This window comes from Scylla paramamosain, unplaced genomic scaffold (assembly GCF_035594125.1).
Source record: "Scylla paramamosain isolate STU-SP2022 unplaced genomic scaffold, ASM3559412v1 Contig37, whole genome shotgun sequence".
NCBI lineage: Eukaryota > Metazoa > Arthropoda > Malacostraca > Decapoda > Portunidae > Scylla > Scylla paramamosain.
In genome coordinates this window covers 297,903-317,864 of record NW_026973702.1, presented here as the reverse complement: position 1 = coordinate 317,864, position 19,962 = coordinate 297,903, and the positions used below count along the sequence as shown (strand labels likewise).

The window sequence follows — 19,962 nt, the reverse complement described above, 5'->3', positions numbered from 1 at the left end:
TCGTTCGTCCGTTCATCTCGTCTCGTTCGTCTCGTTCGTCTCGTTCGTCTCGTCTCGTTCGTCCCGTTCATCTCGTCTCGTTCGTCTCGTTCGTCCCGTTCATCTCGTCTCGTTCGTCTCGTTCATCCCGTTCGTCTCGTTCGTCTCGTTCGTCTCGTCTCGTTCGTCTCGTTCGTCTCGTTCGTCTCGTCTCGTTCGTCCCGTTCGTCTCGTCTCGTTCGTTTCGTCTCGTCTCGTCTCGTTCGTCTCGTCTCGTTCGTCCCGTTCGTCTCGTCTCGTCTCGTCTCGTTCGTCTCGTTCGTCTCGTCTCGTTCGTCTCGTCTCGTCTCGTCTCGTCTCGTCTCGTCTCGTCTCGTCTCGCTTTACACTTATTACTCTCTCGTTCGTCTCGCCTGTCCTGTCCTCTCTTTTCTCTTGTCTTCTCTCCTCTCCTCTTCTCTCCTCTCCTCTCCTCTCCTCTTCTCTTCACTTTCCTCTCCTCTCCTGTCCTCTCTTTTCTCTTCTCATCTCTTCTCTTCTCTTTTCTTTTCTCTCCTCTCCTCTCCTCTCCTCTCCTCTCCTCTCCTTTCCTCTCCTCTCCTCTCCTTTCCTCTCCTCTCCTCTCTTCTTTTCTCTTCTCTCTTCTCTTTTCTCTTCTTTTCTCTTCTCTCTTCTCTTCCCTTCTCTTCTCTTCTCTTCTCTTCTCTTCTCTTTCCTCCCCTCTCCTCTTATCTTCTCTTCTCTTCTCTCCTCTCCTCTCCTTTTCTCTTCTCTTCTCTATCCTCTCCTCTCCTCTCTTCTCTTCTGTGTCCTCTCCTCTCCTCTTCTCTGCTCTCCTCTTTTCTTTCCTCTCCTCTTTTCTTTCCTCTCCTCTGTTCTCCTCTCCTCTTCTCTTCTCTTCTCTTTCCTCTCCTCTCCTCTCCTCTCCTCTCCTCTCCTCTTCTCTTGTCTTGTCTTTCCTCTTCTGTTCTCTCTTCTCTTCCCTTTTCTTCTCTTCTCTTACGTTTAGATTTAGGTTTATCAGGGGATCGATAGTAGGGGGGAATAAGAAGACAATCGGGTGAAGATAATAGGTTGGGTTAACTGACGAAGGAAAATAGAAGATAAAAACAATATATGCTGTATTTTAATGTAATTATTTAATGTATGTATGATTTGTTGTTTTGTTCAATATTGTGTCAGTATTACATTCCCCTCGCGTCCCCTGTCTGTGCCGCATGGTGCTGCCTTGCAAGGCTGACACCTGTCTAGTTCCAGGCAACACCACGACTCAGGGCGCAGTAGTGGATGCCCAGACTTGTGAAGGTGTGTGTTGTCAGCCTTGCATGTGATGACGAGTGTAGGTGGTAGTGAAGTGTTTTATTTGGTGTATACTGGATTAGGTGTTGCTTCTTCTCATTTTTTTGTCAGCCTGGCGTGTGATGACCAGTGTATGTGATGGTGTAGCTTCTAGTGATAGATGTAGTGTTGGTGATGCAGCAGTGACTTGATAGATGTAGTGTTGGTGATGCAGCAGTGACTTGATAGATGTAGTGTTGGTGATGCAGCAGTGACTTGATAGATGTAGTGTTGGTGATGCAGCACTGACTTGATAGATGTAGTGTTGGTGATGCAGCAGTGACTTGATAGATGTAGTGTTGGTGATGCAGCACTGACTTGATAGATGTAGTGTTGGTGATGCAGCAGTGACTTGATAGATGTAGTGTTGGTGATGCAGCAGTGACTTGATAGATGTAGTGTTGGTGATGCAGCAGTGACTTGATAGATGTAGTGTTGATAGATGTATTGTTGATAGATGTATTGATAGATGTACTCATCCTCTAATTATACTTTTTACCCACAATTATTATTATATATCTAAGAAGCATTTACCCTCCAATTACTCTTTTTATGCACTATTATTATTATTAATCTTCAATATTCCTTTTATTATTGTAATTACCTTTACTCTCTGTCAGTGCTATTACTACTACTATTATTATTATTATTATTATTATTATTATTATTATTATTATTATTATTATTATTATTATTATTATTATTATTATTATTATTATTATTACTATTATTATTATTATTATGTTAATGTTATTATTATTATTATTATTATTATTATTATTATTATTATTATTATTATTATTATTATTACTATTATTTTTATTATTATTATTATTATTATTATTATTATTATTATTATTATTATTATTATTATTATTATTATTATTATTACTATTATTACTATTATTATTATTATTATTATTATTATTATTATTATTATTATTATTATTATCATTATTATCATTATTACTATTACGGTTACTATGTATAATATTTATACTTGGAAGTTTATATTTCTATTATTTGTGTGTGTATATATATATATATATATATATATATATATATATATATATATATATATATATATATATATATATATATATATATATATATATATATATATATATATATATATATATATATATTCTTCATTGCATTTAAACTGTATATGTTTTATATATGTGTATTTAGAATATTATAGATTTAAGTTCATGACCAAAAAAGCTATATTTACATATGTGATGTCTGCCAGTCTTTCTCTATGGAATCATAATTAAGTGTGAATTTATAGGTAAACGTAATAAAGTGTTTTAAGTGTTTCCCAGCGAGATATATTCAGTTGCTGGCCACTGCAAGGCCATTGGCCAGCCAGGTGCCAGCCCAACAGTCTCCGCTGCTGGCCCTGGGCGTCAACACCTTTGACCTGCTAACCCAGCTGGCGACGGGGGGCGTACACCCCTCACTACAGCCTGCAGTCACCCGCCTCTCTTGTGCCTTCCTGAAGGAGGCAGGACAGCCACCAAGCCTGTGGTTGGCTCACAGGAAGCCCCCAGAGCATAAAAATGATGATGCAGGGGCATCATTGCAGCCTTAGAGAGGAAGAGGAACATGGCTGAAGACTTGGTTGAAAGATTAGTCAAATATAGGGTTGAAACAGATCTTTAAAGTGTTCACAGCAATTCGGCTTTCATTTGTAAACAAAGAGCAGACAGCTAGGAAGATGACACCAGCAGCGGCAGGCGGCGACAGGCGGTGTGACATCGGAGGTGTGACATGTGCTGCGTGTCACGCAACCAAACTCAAGTGGAACATGCACTGTTACATGTACCAGATTATCGGACACGCCTAACAAGTCTGGCGCCATTCGTAAAGCAACCAAACTGCTTGTCTTGAAAGAAAGTCCAGTGACAGAGACAACCTTGGCCAGTGTTGTGTTCGCTTCCTGACAGGGCGGGGATTGTGACCAGGAATTTGTCCAGCTTCCTCTGTAAGTGTTTGGTATTCACGCCCTTCATGTCACGGTGTGTGCCGGGAGGGAGGTGAACAGGTGGGTGTCCCTTGTTGCAACACTGCTGTGCTGGAGGCTTCTGATACTGGTGTGGCAGTTTGAAGGGAGGTGGGGTGGCCACGCTTATTCCTTCCTGATCGTGCTTTGGAGTGAGTGCATGTCATGGGTTCAGATTTGAGCGGGACAATTTGGTTAGCAATAATTATTTTCCACGTTTATATAATTTGGTGTTTTTCATTCTTCTTTCTACTGAGTATAATTTGTATTGTGTCTTGTTTGGTAATTAACTTTTCTTTGTTGTTCTCTCTCTCTCTCTCTCTCTCTCTCTCTCTCTCTCTCTCTCTCTCTCTCTCTCTCTCTCTCTCTCTCTCTCTCTCTCTCTCTCTCTCTGCTACTTCTGAGATCCCTCCTTGTGCTAGGTGTGAGTTAGATGGTGGCTGGGATGGTATTGGCTAGTAAACGTCATCTGTGGTTTCTCTCAAGCCTGTCATGCTTATTCTGCAGCCTGGAATTCTGGTTGTGTCTCTCACCTCAGACTATTGGAGTCAGTTAAGAGACAGTGGGCAAAAAGAATTCAAGGATTTGAGAACATGTCATGATCAGCATTTTAAGACCTTGAACTTGTATTCACTCTAAGGGAGAAACTATTACGGGTTGATCTTATTATTAAATTTGGAAGATATTTTCATGGACTCTCCCCAATCACTGTTCATCTCAGCCCCCTTGTGTCAGCACTAGAGGCCATCCATACAGTTAATGCAGCAGACCTGCTCATCTCAGCCACTGCTGTCAGCGCTAGAGGCCATCCATACAAATTAATGCAACAGACTTGTACACCTCAGCCACTACTGTCAGCACTAGAGGCCATCCATACAACTAATGCAACAGACTTGTACACCTCAGCCACTACTGTCAGCACTAGAGGCCATCCATACAACTAATGCAACAGACTTGTACACCTCAGCCACTACTGTCAGCACTAGAGGCCGTCCATACAGTTAATGCAACAGACTTGTACATCTCAGCCACTACTGTCAGCACTAGAGGCCGTCAATACAGTTAATGCAGCAGACCTGTTCATCTCAGCCACTTCTATCAGCACTAGAAGCCTTCCATACAAATTAATGCAACAGACTTGTACACCTCGGCCACTGCTGTCAGCACTAGAGGCCGTCCATACAGTTAATGCAGCAGACCTGTTCATCTGAGCCACTTCTGTCAGCATTCCTTATAGTTGTTGTGATGCCAGGCACACATTTTCTCAAGAGTGATGAAAATCTGGAATTTTCTTGCTAACAGTGTGCCTGAATCTAATTCTGTTGATGGTTTTAGGTACAGTTTGTCCAACTTCTCAGGTGTACATCTGTTTGATTCTTGCTGGTGACATATACGCTGTGCTGCTAGTCAGATTTATTATTTGTCTTGGGCTGATGGCACACTTGCCAGGCAGTTAGATAAGCATGTACAGACTTTGGTGTCTTTTTGATAGTGATGGTGAGCTGACCCTGAACTGGCCCTGAAGGGGTTCTCTCTTGTGAGACCAGCCAGGTAAAAAATATGTTGAAATGTAGCCACATTTACTGTTCTGAAGTATTTACTATTCTATTCATTTCTTCTCTGTTCACAGGTGCTCTGGAAAATCAATTCAAGGCTAATTATTATTTTTTCTTTATTCATTATCCACAGTTGCCTTGGAAAGTGCATTCCTGGCTGAGTGTGGTGCGTGTGCCTGCTTCTTGTGTGGTGGTGCTGCTGCTGCGTGAAGCCTCTGCCGTGGGAACCCACCACAAATAGCTAATGGATTCTGTATGACAGGATCAGCAGCAGACAGAATTCCAGTGATGTATTAACATGCCTAGGTTTGGTCCTAAAGGATTGATTTGATGTTGTATTTACTACTCATTTGTCTGTAGTCTATATAGTTTTACTACTACTGGAGTAGTAGTAACACTGGGGCTTTTTTTTTCTTTTTTATTCAAAATTTGTGTTGCCCCTGGCCAGTGGCCCTCTTACAGGAGAAAAGTAGTAGTAGTAATATTTATTTTTTGTATGTGTTTGTGTCTATCATAGTATACTGCAGTGTAGGAAAAGTTTTATGAGGAAGATGTGTTAATCTTGACAGTCACTGGTTTGAACCTGAAGCACAACTTTCCAGAAACAAGACCTTGCATTTAGTATACAACAAACTAACTTACCAGCTTCCTGTGTTAGCTTAATTCTATCTTGTTTGTATTCTTAATGCTTTGCTTTCTCATAAAAAAAACATTTTCAAAGGCCATACAGATGATCACCAAAATTCTCATGGGGCATTTTCTTTCTCTCTTGCAAAATCCTTGCATTGTCACTCATGAAAATGCCCCTGGAGACCACAACACCACCACCTGAGTAAAGATAAAGATGAAAATAATGATAGTGGTTGTGGCAGTGGTGGTGGTGGTGGTTCTGAGGAGAATTAAGTACTAATATCAGAAGGATGTGGTTTTCATGTTGCAGAAGAAACCAGATGGAAAAAAGGTGTGTGTGTGTGTGTGTGTGTGTGTGTGTGTGTGTGTGTGGGAGAGAGAGAGAGAGAGAGAGAGAGAGAGAGAGAGAGAGAGAGAGAGAGAGAGAGAGAGAGAGAGAGAGAGGGTGGCTGGGTTAGGGAGAGAGAAGAGAAAGAGAAAGAGGTAAGTGGAGATATGGAGACAAGGGAGAAGGAAGGAAAAGCAGAGGAGTTATGGGAGAGATGGCAGAAAGGGAGGAGGAGGAAGACAAGGAGGGAGGGAGGGTAGATGAGCAGTATGTAAGTGAGTGTGAGTGGAGTCAACATATAAAAGGGAGAGAAATGAACACTCTAAGGAGGGAAGAAATAAAGAATTCATGAAAAGATATTATAGACATATGTAAGGATGAACCAAGGATGTTCTATAGAACAGTAAAATGAAGAATAAGAATGGGTTTAACAAACTGAAAATAAATGGCAAACATGTTGAAGAAGAAGCACAAATTGCAGAGGTTTTGAATGACTTCTTTCAAAGTGTCTTCACTGGAGAGGGAACATTTGGTAGACCGGTGACGGCAGATGTGAGAGTAGAAGAGTGAGTGAGATTGAGGTAACAGTGGATGAGGTAAGAATAATGATGGAAGACTTGGATGTGAGGAAGGCACAGGGACCTGATGGAGTGTCTGATTGGGTGGTGAAGGAATGCAGAGATCAACCTGCACACATGATTTACAAACTCATCATAACTTCATTAAGGGAAGGAGTGGTGCCCAACATTGGAAAAAAGCATGTATAGTCCCCATATATAAGAGTGGAAGCAAAGAAGAACCATTTAATTATAGACCAGCATCATTAACAAGTGTAGTGGCAAAATTGTGCCAAAGAATAGTGAAGCAAAGATGGAGTGAATATCTGGAAAAGAGAGAAATATTAACAGACAGACAATTCAGATTTAGGAAAGGAAGGTCATGTATAACAAATTCAAGGTGTTTCTACTCCAGTCATAGATATGGTACAAGAAAGAGAGGGATGGGCAGATTGTGTTTATTTTGATAAGGTGCCCCACAGCAGACTGTTGTGGAAATGAGAAATGTCTGGTGGGCTGAGAGGAGCACTCCTACATTGGATCAGTGACTTTCTGAGAGGAAGGGAAATGAGAACAGTGGTCAAAGATAAAAAGTCATCATGGAGAGAGGTAATTAGTGGTGTTCTGCAGGGTTCAGTACTACCACCAGTCATGTTTGCTACCTGTGTGAATGATGTGATGGAAGGGGTGAATAGTTACATGAGTCTATTTGCTGATGATGCAAAATTGATGGGAAAAGTGGAGAGGACAGAGGATTGTGAAGCTCTACAGGGAGATCTGCATGTGATTTGGGATTGGAGTGACACTTGGAAAATGGAGTTTAACATAAAAAAATGTGGAATGTTGAAGTTTGGGCATAGTTGTGTGATGCCAGTCTTCAGTTATAAATTGGGTAATGAGGAAATAAAAGTGAAGAGTGAAGAGAAAGACCTTGGAATTACTGTCATTGATAAGTTGTCCTCAGAGGTACATGTAAGAAGAAAGACAGGGGAAACATATAATCTGGTGAGAAACATAAGAACAACATTCAACTACCTGGATGAAGAGATGATTAGGGATGTAACTGGCAATGATAAGACCTAGTTTGAAATATGCAGCAGTGATGTGGTCTCCCAGCACTAAAAGGGACATAAAGAAATTAGAAAGAATACAGTGAGCAGCGACAAAGTTGCCTCTGACCCTATCAGACTTATCATATGAAGAGAGACTAAAACTAAACCTACCCACCCTTGGAAGAGAGAAGAGAGAGAGGTGATCTGATGGCCTTATATTGGATTTTGTCGGCCTGTGAAAAACTGGACCAGAGTAATTTGGTGGTGAGAGACTTCGGAAGCACAAGAGGGCATGAGAAGATGAAGAAGAAGGGTGTGTGTAGAAGGATATTAAGAATAGTTTCCTGCAAAGTACTGCAGAAATCTGGAAACACACACACACACACACACACACACACACACACACACACACACACACACACACACACACACACACACACACACACACACACACACACACACACACACACAGACACACTTAAAAACATCTGAAAATTTTTACTATAAACTTGTAAATTTGTTCATAATTGTATGACTTCTTATATGTCACCTCTTATGTGACCTGTTATGACCTCTCAGGGACAGCCTTGGTGGCATCCATTACTGGCAGAAGGCCCAATGTGCTGAGTGACAGGGCAGCATGACCTTGTACATCAGAGGGTCAGGTCAGTGTGTGTCATTGTGCATATTGTGCCTTAGTGGACTGTCACCTCTCTCTCTCTCTCTCTCTCTCTCTCTCTCTCTCTCTCTCTCTCTCTCTCTCTCTCTCTCTCTCTCTCTCTCTCTCTCTCTCTCTCTCTCTCTCTCTCTCTCTCTCTCTCTCTCTCTCTCTCTCTCTCATATCAGCGCTCTATTCTCTTCTCCCATTCATTAGAGGTCATCCCCTTGCACCCACAGCATGTATTGCACTCATACACATCTCCTCCCTTTCCCAGTTCTACACATTTCTCTCATCTCCTGCATTGTGTCACTGTCTCCTTAGTATGGCTGGGCAAGGTCACCTAATATTGAGACAGTAGCTCCTCGTTGGTCACTGCCAGGTTCTGTTTTGGATCTTCACGGCAATTTCCACACCAGCAAACACTACAAGCTTGACTACACTAATCCTGTCTCCAGTGAAGCTAAGAGTGGGAGTGTTCTTACCAAGTATGTGTTGTGTTGTGGAGTTTTTAGTTTAGTATTAGTCACTGTCCTTCCTTAATATGTTACTGGAATCATGAAAACACCCTTGCAAACCATAAGAACGTCTGCTAAAACCTGTTAAAGTATCATTAACCCTTTTAAACCATTATTTGAATCACAAAAACATCCTTGCAAACCCTGACAGCATCCACTAAAACCTGTTAAACTGTCACTAGCCTTATCAAACCATTACTTGATCATGAAAACACCCTTGAAAAACCTGGTAACATCCATTAAAGTCTGTTGAACTATTACTGACCTTATTAAACCATTACTTGAATCATGAAAATGCCCTTGAAAACCCTGATAACATCCACTAAAACCTTTTAAACTATCATTTCAATCAGGGGAGCTTCAAACACCATTAGAGCCAGTTAATAAAGAAAAGGCGCTGAGATATTAGGGATTGCACATTTCAAGCTGTAGCCATACCTCACATCCTTAACTCCCATAACAGGGCCTTTGTTGGAGGCATCCCCTGTGATACAGTGGATGAGAACCTGGAGACACACTGACAAGGGAGAAGGTTACTTGTCGCTCCAAGGCTAAGCTGGTTGGCCCCATGAATGCCACTGTCTACGTTACTGGAAGAGGGGCATCTGAAGTGACCAAGACAGGAATGTATGTGGACTCCCAGGACAGATTGTACCAGTTCCATACATATGCTGGTGTGTACATATAGTGTGCCTGCACATGTATGCATGTGGATCTAGTCTTACCTTATGTGATCAGTGACTTTATCCTGACTATTGGAAATAACTGTATAGGAATTAAGCTTATAATGCCCTGTGTTTTAGTAGTAGATTGTTGTGTTTTTCTTAGTTTTTACATGGTGTCCTCCAAGTTTAGGTACACACTTTGGGATTTGATAGTTCAAGTAATTCTAAATTGAAAATACTCTATACACATATGCTGTGTTTTGCTTTATTTTGTGAGAAATTAATGCGTAGCTAAGTTGTGAATTGCAGGAGCTGCTTGCCTGGGTGTGCCTCCGTCTCTTTCCTCCCTCCTTGGCTCATTACGTGGCTCATTACGTACTCACATGGTGCTGCACAGCATGAAGTGATAATTTTTTGTGTTCAACGTATGCAGTCAAATCCTTACAGGAAATAGCAAATGACAGATTAAATTTTTGTATGTGTCTGAAGAAAATGTGCAGGTAACACAGCAATACAGTGGTTATTCAGTGCTGCTTTTTAAAACATACATGGCAATTCACTGCAAATGTCATCCCCTTTGACAGTCATCATCTTGACATTTAAATGGTAAGCCTTGTCAATCAAGTGACTGCCTAAGTGCATCATTTCGCTCCTGTCATTCCTTATCTGCTCTGCTGCTTCCTCAGTGGGGTGAATCAGCTCCTCTCTGTAATATGATTTGTTCTTGTACACCAAGGATTTCATGAGTCCCCAAAGGAAAGAAATCCGTTGGTGTTAGGTGAGGGGATCTTGCTGGCCATTCCTGTGGGCCTCCATGACCTATCCATCATCAGGAAACTGATTCCAGGCAAGCAGCTCCCACAACACACAACTTACATGTTAATTTCTCACAAAATAAAGCAAACAGCGTGTGTGTGTATAGAGTATTTTTGACCCAGGATTACTTGAACTATCATATCCCAAGGTATGTACCTTAATTTATGGGACACCCTGTATTGTTAGTACACACACACACACACACACACACACACACACACACACACACACACACACACACACACACACACACACACACACACTGTGCCGCCCAGCTAATTGGACACATCCACAGCAGCTCCAAGGAGTTAACTAGGTTTTGGTTGTACAGGGGAGCTGAGCTTGAGTCCTGTCTTCATAATAGGGAATTGTGTGATGTGTGAGTGCAGGGGAAGTGAAGTGTAAATTGGGAAGTGGCCGAAAAGGTGATTGGGAGAGTAGTGTAGAGGTAAACATTGTCTTACCAGGGAATATCAAGAAGGAAGATGTCAGTGGACATGGCAAATACTTTTGAGGGTTTCAAGGAAGAAGACCTCAGTGTAGCTCATACAAATAAACGAATGTGGAAAATTGAAGAAAATGTCAAAATACAAAAAGAAATACGTCACTTAGCAGTGATAATGAAGACATGAAAGGAAGAGAGAGGGAGGTGGGTGGTGACAATGTAAAAAAGATATCCAGTGATATAATAGAGATGAAGAAGAAGATGGAAAAAGAAAAGAAAACAAAGAACTTAGAGAAGAGGTGACAAAAATAGTGACTTAAACAAGAAGTACTATAAAGAAATAAAAAAACTCAAGGAAGAGAACAAGGTGTTAAAGAAAGCTTTACAAAAGAGAGAGAGAAAGAGAGAGAGAGAGAGAGAGAGAGAGAGAGAGAGAGAGAGAGAGAGAGAGAGAGAGAGAGAGAGATTAAGGATGGGAAAGTGAAAGGGTAGTGACAGCAGAAGTCAAAAGTTGAAAAGAAGAGAGAGAACAACAACAAAAGGCAGATATGGAGGAGATAATAAGGCAACAGCAACAGGAACACAATAAGGACATGGAAAAGCAAGTGATTAAGATAATAAAGGAAAAAAGTAATCTTGTGAGAGACATGGTACAGAGAAAGATGAATGTGATGGTATTTGAGGCCAAGGAGAACCTACTCATGAAAATAGCTACAGAGAAAAAAAAGAGGCAAAAAGGGTTAAGGATATTATAGCAGAAATGGCAGAGGAAGGAGAGGAGATAGTTGAACAAATTGAAGAGGTTTACAGGATTGAAAAAGTACAACAAAAATGGAACAAGACCAATGAAAATAAGATTCATGTCACAAACAGCAGCAAAACATGTCTTGCAAAGAACAGGAAAATTGGTAAAAGTAGAAGAAATGAAGGAAATGTGGATAAAAATGAGACATGAACAAAGGAGAGAGAAGTAAACTGAAAGAGTTGAGAGTAGAGGCCCAGTCAAAAAACAAGGAGAGAACACAAGAACAAGCGAGGAGATTCATTTTGAAAGTTCTGGACATGAAAGTGAGGAAATGGTGCCACAAAGATGCCACACAAGATCACCAGGCAGAAGTTTAAAGATTATGTATACTAATATAGATGGTTTGGTGTTGAGCCTATTGGAACTTAAAGAATACCTAAAGAACAATAAATCAGATGTGGTATGTTTAATGGAAAACAAACTAAAAGAGGAAATAGAGTTGGGATTTGCAAAGGAAGGTTATAGTGCATGGAGGAGAAATAGAAAAGGAAAGGGAGGAGCAGGAGCAGTGATATTGGTATAAGAGGATATTGTTGTTGATGAAGTTGAATATGGTGATGAAATGGCAGAAACTTTGAGTGTTGTGATTAGGATCAAATGAAGTGAAAAAAAAGGAAAGTTACTGTGATGTACATACCACCGAAAACTAATGCATGGGAGACCAATAGATATAAAACTATAAAACTAGAAACAAGAAATAGCACAGAGGAAATGATAAGAAAAAGTAACAAAGTGCTCTTAGTAGGCAGCTTCAACACTAAAGGAATTAAACTGGAGGAGATGGAAGTGAAAGAAAATGTCAGGTCATGGAGTGAAGAACTTATTTTTTTTTATATATTTACTTATTTATTTTTTTTTATGTAGGAGGGACACCAGCCAAGGGCAACAAAAATCCAGTAAAAGAAAAGCCCACTGAGATGCCACTCCCCAAATATGGTCAGAAGTGGTAGTCAAGAATTGAAGGATAGGTGTCTTGAAACCTTCCTCTTGAAGGAGTTCAAGTCATAGGAAGGTGGAAATACAGAAGCAGGCAGGGAGTTCCAGAGTTTATCAGAGAAAGGGATGAATGACTGACCGAGAATACTGGTTAACTCTTGCAGTAGAGAGGTGGACAAAGTAGGGGTGAGAGAAAGAAGAGAGTCTTGTGCAGCGAGGCCATGGTAGGAGGGAGACATGCAGTTAGCAAGATCAGAAGAGCAGTTAGCATGAAAATAGTGATAGAAGATAACAAGAGATGCAACATTACAGCAATGAGAAAGAGAATGAAGACAGTTAGTTACAGGAGAGTTGATGAGATGAAGAGCTTTTGATTCTACCCTGTCTAGAAGAGTGGTATGAGTGGAACCCTCCCAGACATGTGAAATATACTCCATACACAGACAGATAAGGCCCTTCCACAGAGTTAGCAGCTGGGGCGGGTGAGAAAAACTGGCGGAGATGTCTCAGAACACTTAACTTCATAAAAGATGATTTAGCTAGAGATATGTGAAATTTCCAGTTTAGATTATAAGTAAAGGACAGACCGAGGATGTTCAGTGTAGAAGAGGGGAACAGTTGAGTGTCAATGAAGAAGAGGGGATAGTTGTCTGGAATGTTGTGTTGAGTTGATAGATGGAGGAATTGAGTTTTTGAGGTATTGAACAATACCAAGTTTGCTCTGCCCCAATCAAAAATTCTAGAGACATCAGAAGTCAGGTGTTCTGTGGCATCCCTGTGTGAACTGTTTACTTTCTGAAGGGTTGGATGTCTACAAAAAGACGTAGAAAAGTGCAGGGTGGTATCATCAACATACCATGCATACCATGATGGTCAATACAATCAGACAGTGGGTGAATGAACCTACAATATACAGAGAAGAACCATCACAGCTGGACTTAGTGTCTACAAAAATCCCAGAAAGTAGACCAAGTATTCATTGAGTCCACTGGAAAGAAATGATCATGTGACAATAGAAATAGTACCATAGTAGGAAAAAGTGCTGCACAGGAATGAACAATTTAGAAATGGGAGACAGAACTATGCTAAGGCAAACTTTGCAGAACCTAATAAAATTTATGGAAAAAAGAACTGGAAAGAGCTATTTAAAAGTAAAGTAGTGCAAGAAAAATATGAGATACATTTGAGCAAGTATAGAGACAGGGTGCAACAGTTTGTGCCAAGTTATAAAGTGAAAATTTGGAAGCATGAATGGTATAATGGCAGGTGAGTAGAAGCAAAAAAGAAAAAGGACAGGGGATGGAGGAAAATTATGAGAAAACTGAACACAAATACTAGGGGAGAATACAGAAAGGCAAGGAATGAATATGGTATAATAAGAAGAAAAGAAGAAAGAAATTTTGAAAGTGAGATAATAAGAAAATGCAAGGAAGAGCCCAAACTCTTTTACAGCTACATAAATGGGAAAATGAAACAGGGATGACATAAACAAATTAAGAAGAGAAGGAAGAATTTATGAAACTACTGAGATGAGTGACCTAATGAATGAGATTTTTCAGTCTGCATTTACAAAGGAAACTGATTTTATGATATTGAAAATAGTATCACAGAATGAGGGAATACAGGAGATACAAGTAAAGAGGCAAGAAATCAAGAAACTGCTGGAAGAGCTGGATTTTAGAAGAGCTATGTGACCAGATCAAGTAACAATCAAGTAACAATTAAGTAGCAATCAAGTAACAATCAAGTAATGATAATTACTCCCAGTGAGGTGTGCAGCACTGTTCAGGGGGTGCTGTGAACTTATCATTAAACCCAGCTGTGACCTCACTGAACATTTCCCTTTGTGTCTCACAACACAAGGGGGCAGTCACAGCCTGCCCTCTAAAGACAACTCTCTTCCTCCACACAAAACTACAAGCACCTAATAACACACACATCCTTCCCTCAAAAATTTCAAAATCATCATGGTGACTCCTACACCAGCCTCAGAGTCCCCATCTGGGGAGGGGACCATAAATGTCCCCAGGTCGGACTGCATTTCTGTCAACGACCCTAAGTGTCTTGACACCCCCCTCAACTTTTTCTTCATTAACTTCTACAACATTCGCGGTCTAAGATCTAATTTTCAATCTGTAGAACACCACCTCTCCTCTTCTAAACTTCATCTTCTTTTCCTCACTGAAACTCAAGTGTCTGAGGCAACTGACAGTAGCCCCTTTTCTGTTCCCTCCTACTTTCTCTATCTTCATTTTCGATCCAAAGCTGGATGTTGCATTTATGTGCGCAATGACTTAACCTGCTCTCGTGCCCACACTCTTGAATCTTCCGAGTTTTCCACCATCTGGCTACGACTACAAAGTCACTCTCAAACTAAATTTGTCTGTGCTGTATACCTTTCACCAAACTACTCTATAAGAAATTCTTTGACTACTTAACTTCCAAAGTGGAGCACATTCTGACCCTCTTCCCTTTTGCAGAGATCTCCATTCTTGGAGACTTCAATGTTCACCACCAGCTTTGGCTTTCCTCTCCCTTCACTGACCATCCTGGTGAATTAGCCTATGGTTTGGTATCCTCCACGACCTAGAGCAACTGGTGCAACACCCTACTCGTACTCCTGACCGTCTTGGAGATACGCCCAACATTCTTGACCTTTTCCTGACCTCTAATCCTTCTGCTTATACTGTCACCCTTTCTTCTCCGTTGGGCTCCTCCGATCACAATCTCATATCTGTATCTTGTCCTATTGCTCCAATCCCTCCTCAGGATCCCCCTAAGCGAAGGTGCCTCTGGCGTTTTGCCTCTGCTAGTTGGGGGGACCTGAGGAGGTATTTTGCTGATTTTCCTTGGAATGACTACTGCTTCCGTATCAGAGACCCGTCTTTGTGTGCTGAGCGCATAACAGAGGTGATAGTGTCTGGCATGGAGGCGTACATTCCTCACTCTTTTTCTCGACCTAAACCTTCCAAACCTTGGTTTAACATAGCTTGTTCTCGTGTTATACATGATAGAGAGGTGGCCCACAAAAGGTACTTAAGCCTTCCATCACCAGAATCTCATGCACTTTATATTTCTGCCTGGAACCATGCCAAGTCTGTTCTCCAACTAGCCAAAAATTCCTTCATTAACAGAAAGTGTCAAAACCTTTCAAGATCTAACTCCCCTTGTGATTTCTGGCATCTAGCCAAAAATATCTCCAATAACTTTGCTTCTTCTTCCTTCCCTCCTTTATTTCAACCAGATGACACCACTGCTATCACATCTGTTTCTAAAGCTGAACTCTTCGCTCAGACCTTTGCTAAAAACTCTACCTTGGACGATTCAGGACTTGTTCCTTCCTCTCTTCCACCCTCTGATTTCTTCATGCTACCTATTAAAATTCTTCGCAATGATGTTTTCCATGCCCTTGCTGGCCTATACCCTCGGAAGGCTTATGGACATGATGGGATCCCTCCTATTGTTCTCCGAAACTGTGCCTCTGTGCTTGCACCTTGCCTAGTCAAACTCTTTCAGCTCTCTCTGTCAACATCTACCTTTCCTTCTTGCTGGAAATTTGCCTACATTCAGCCTGTTCCTAAAAAGGGTGACTGTTCCAATCCCTCAAACTACCGTCCTATTGCTTTAATTTCCTGCCTATCTAAAGTTTTTGAATCTATCCTCAACAGGAAGATTCTTAAACATCTCTCACTTCACAACCTTCCAAACTACCCTCCTACGGCTTCTCTCCTTCTCTCTGTAACTTCATCTCAAGTTTCCTTTCTGACTGTTCTATTGCTGCTGTGGTAGACGGTCACTGTTCTTCTCCTAAATCTATTAAAAGTGCTGTTCCTCAGAGTTCTGTCCTGTCACCCACTCTCTTATTATTCATTAATGATCTTCTAAACCAAACTTCTTGTCCTATCCACTCCTACGCTGATGATACCACCCTGCACTTTTCCACGTCTTTTCATAGACATCCAGCCCTACAGGAGGTAAACATTTTATGCAGGGGAGCCACAGAATGCTTGTCTTCTGATCTTTCTAAAATTTCTGATTGGGGCAGAGCAAACTTGGTATTGTTCAATGCCTCAAGAACTCAATTCCTCCATTTATCAACTCGACACAACCTTCCAGACAACTATCCCCTCTTCTTCAATGCCACTCAACTGTCCCCCTGTTCTACACTGAACATCCTCGGTCTGTCCTTTACTTATAATCTGAACTGGAAACTTGACATCAAATCTCTAGCTAAAACAGCTTCTATGAAGTTAGGCATTCTGACACGTCTCTGCCAGTTTTTCTCACCCCCCAAGCTGGTAACTCTGTACAAGGGCCTTATCCGTCCATGTATGGAGTATGCTTCACATGTCTGGGGGAGTTCCACTCATACTGCTCTTCTAGACAGGGTGGAATCAAAAGCTTTTTTGTCTCATCAACTCCTGTCCTCTAATTGACTGTCTTCAGCCTCTCACCACTGCAATGTTGCATCTCTTGTTATCTTCTATCGCTATTTTCATGCTAACTGCTCTTCTGATCTTGCTAACTGCATGCCTCCCCTTTTCCTGCAGCCTCGCTGCACAAGACTTTCTTCTTTCTCTCACCTTTATTCTGTCCACCTCTCTAACACAAGAGTTAACCAGTATTCTCAGTATCCCTTTCTCTGGTAAACTCTGGAACTTCCTGCCTGCTTCTGTATTTCCACCTTCCTATAACTTGAATTCCTTCAAGAGGGAGGTTTCAAGACACTTATCCATCATTTTTTTACTACTGCTTTGACCCTTTTATGGGACTGGCATTTCAGTGGGTTTTTTTTTTTTATTTGATTTTTGTTGCCCTTGGCCAGTGCCCCTCCTACATAAAAAAAAAAAAGGATGGATATTAAAAGAATGCAGAGAACAAATGGAAGACCCCATATGGGATATAATTAACAGCTTGTTGAGAGAAGGAAATGTACCAAGGGAATGGAAAAGAGCTAACATAGTGCCAGTATACAAAGGGGGAAATAAAATGGAACCATTAAAATACAAACCAGTGTCTTTAACAAGTATTGTAAGCAAGCTTTGTGAAATAGTAATTAAAGACAGATGGGTGCAGTATTTAGAAGATGAAAAGATAATTACAGAAAAGCAATTTGGATTCAGTAAAGGAAGATCCTGTGTCACAGATCTACTGAGCTTCTATACAAGAGTAATAGATGGAGTGCAAGAGAGGGACTGATGGGTTTGTACAGTACACCTGGATCTCTAAAAAGCATTTGATAAAGTTCCCCACAAAAGTCTTATGTGGAAATCAGAGAATGGAGGAGGGCTAAAGGGAGCAACATTAAGATGGATGAAGGATTATTTACAAGGGAGGGAAGTGACAACAGTGATCAGAGACAATAATTCAAGTTGGCGCAAAGTGACAAGTGGGGTACCGCAAGGATCTGTGTTGGCACCTATTATGTTTCAAATATATGTAAATGATATGACAGAGGATCTAAATAGTTATATAAACCTTTTTATTGATGATGGAAAAATAATGAAAATAATAAAGGATGAAAATGACTGCAAGGAGTTACAAAAGGATATTGACAAGATACATGCATGAAGCCAAAGATGGAAACTAGAATTTAATGCTTTCTAGTATTAAATTCTAAATTCCATGTGTTGGAAATAAGAAAAAGTAAAAAGAGACCTTCATGGAATTACAAAATGGGAGGAGAAATAATAAAAAGTAATGAAGAAAAGATTTGGGAGTAATGATTCAGGACACACTATCACCCGAAAGCCACATAAACAGAATATTTGGCTCTATATACAGCTTATTAAGACATTAGGGTGGTGTTTAACTATTTAGATAAAGAAATTATGAAGAAAATTATAACAAGCATGATGCAACCTAAATTAGAACATGCAGCAGTAGTTTAGGCTGCGCATAGAAAAAAAAAGATATACAGAAACTGGAAAGAACACAGAGGATAGCAACAAATTTAGTACCATAATTGAAAGACTTAAGCTATGAAGAAAGACTTGAAGAGATGGTATTACCAACACTACAAGAGAGAAGAGAAAGAGGAGACCTGATTACAATGTACAAATTAGTAATAATAAACAATATAGAAAAAATAGACAGAAATGACTTGGTACCACAGATGGAGGAAGGAGAGAGACAGATGAGGCAGCATGGGAAGAAAATAAAGAAGAGTGAATCTTAAGCAACATCAAAGAATACTGCTTCTCATATTGAACTATTGAAATCTGGAATGATTTGAAGGAAGAGGTGGTTGTGGTAAACAATGTACACATGTTTAAAGAGAAACTGGATAAATATGGTTATTGAGACAAGGCAAAATGAGCTTTGGTTCGTCCCCTGGACAATACAACTAGGTAGACACGCATACACACACACACACACACACACACACACACGCGATCAGCATGAGTGTTTATATAGATGCAAGGGACAAAAAAAAAAAACAACTGAAGGAGACTTGTCCATGACACCAACCCCTCATTCTAGGCAAACAGCAAAAGAAGTGTGTATGTAGTAGTGCAATGTGGAGTGGCTAGTGGAGTGACGTGGTGTGTCTCCATGCAGGTATGCACAATGTGAGTCCGCTCAGGGGGTCCTCTCAGGGCGGCACGCTGTTCACTATTGATGGTGTTGGCTTTGACCCATACAAGGAGCAGACCAAGGTACAGCAACAGTGGTGCTGGCTACTCCTTCACTACCCTGTGTTTCTGTATTGCAATGCCCCTGTGGGAGTGCCATGAGTGATGAGGTGTGATGTTCTTGGCTTTGACTCATACAAGGAGAGAGTGCTGTGAATAATGAGGTTTATGCTGCAGGTGTTAGTGGGGGATGCTCAGTGTGCCATCCAGGACATCACTGATGAGCAAATCCGGTGCCTCACTCCAACCCAAGGGAAGACCTCGGCCGGCTCAGGTCAGTTCACTGTCTTGCTGGTCATCACTGTACAGGGAGTCCTCAGTTTACAGTGATCTCAGTTTCTGCCGTTTTGGGGGTGCGATGCAGGCAGTTCTTCTCCCCCCCCTGTTTTCTTTACAGGTACAGTAGTTATGTTTAAAAAGTCTTGATTAAGTTATTTAGGTTTTTTCAAAGGGGAACAGTGGTAGTTTGAAAGGCTCTAGTGTTAGTTATTTAGGTTTTTCAAGAGGGCACAGTGGTAGTTTGAAAGGCTCTAGTGTAAGTTATTTAGGTTTTTCACGGGGACGGACTGCTAGTGTAAAAGGCTCTAGTGTAAGTTTTTTTTTTTTCAAGTATTTTATAATTCTGATGGTAGATTAAGAAGGGCAGTAGTAATTTAACAGACTCTATTGGAAGTTGTTGCGGTTTTCGAGGGTGTTCTGTCATGACTTACTGTAGGTACTTACTACTTAGGCTGGTTCAGACCTACACTCAAAACTAGTTTATGACATGGCATAGGAACTGAACTCCATCTTAACTCAAGGACCTCCTGTATTTTGAAATGCTGTCCATTCATTAGGGTTGTTTTTACAGGCCATAGAGAGGATTGGTCAAGTTCTCATTTTTTTTTTTTTACCAAATGATGCAGAATCTGTTGAAGTATTACTAGAATCATGAAAACACACATGAAAACCCTTATAACTTGTGCTGGAATCTGTTAAATTATCACTAGCCTTGTTTAACTATCAAGAAAATCACAAGTAGTCTTGAAAACCACACTGG

At 40.7% G+C, this 19,962-nt stretch overlaps 1 protein-coding gene across 3 annotated transcripts in view; it reads left to right on the top strand.

Moving 5' to 3' along the window:
* Nucleotides 1-2,528: 2,528 nt before the first annotated feature.
* LOC135097946 (fibrocystin-L-like) overlaps nt 2,529-19,962 on the top strand; it is a 29,426-nt gene continuing 11,992 nt past the window's right edge. Inside the window, exons 1-7 of one of the 3 annotated variants that reach the window (XM_064000076.1) lie at nt 2,529-3,304; nt 5,012-5,184; nt 8,025-8,110; nt 8,428-8,591; nt 9,085-9,295; nt 18,850-18,947; nt 19,101-19,197. In XM_064000076.1, coding sequence (XP_063856146.1) covers nt 9,190-9,295; nt 18,850-18,947; nt 19,101-19,197 — 301 coding nt within the window. In that variant the 5' untranslated portion in view covers nt 2,529-3,304; nt 5,012-5,184; nt 8,025-8,110; nt 8,428-8,591; nt 9,085-9,189. The remainder of the gene's footprint in view (nt 3,305-5,011; nt 5,185-8,024; nt 8,111-8,427; nt 8,592-9,084; nt 9,296-18,849; nt 18,948-19,100; nt 19,198-19,962) is intronic. The other 2 variants (XM_064000074.1, XM_064000075.1) reach the window with 2 other exon arrangements.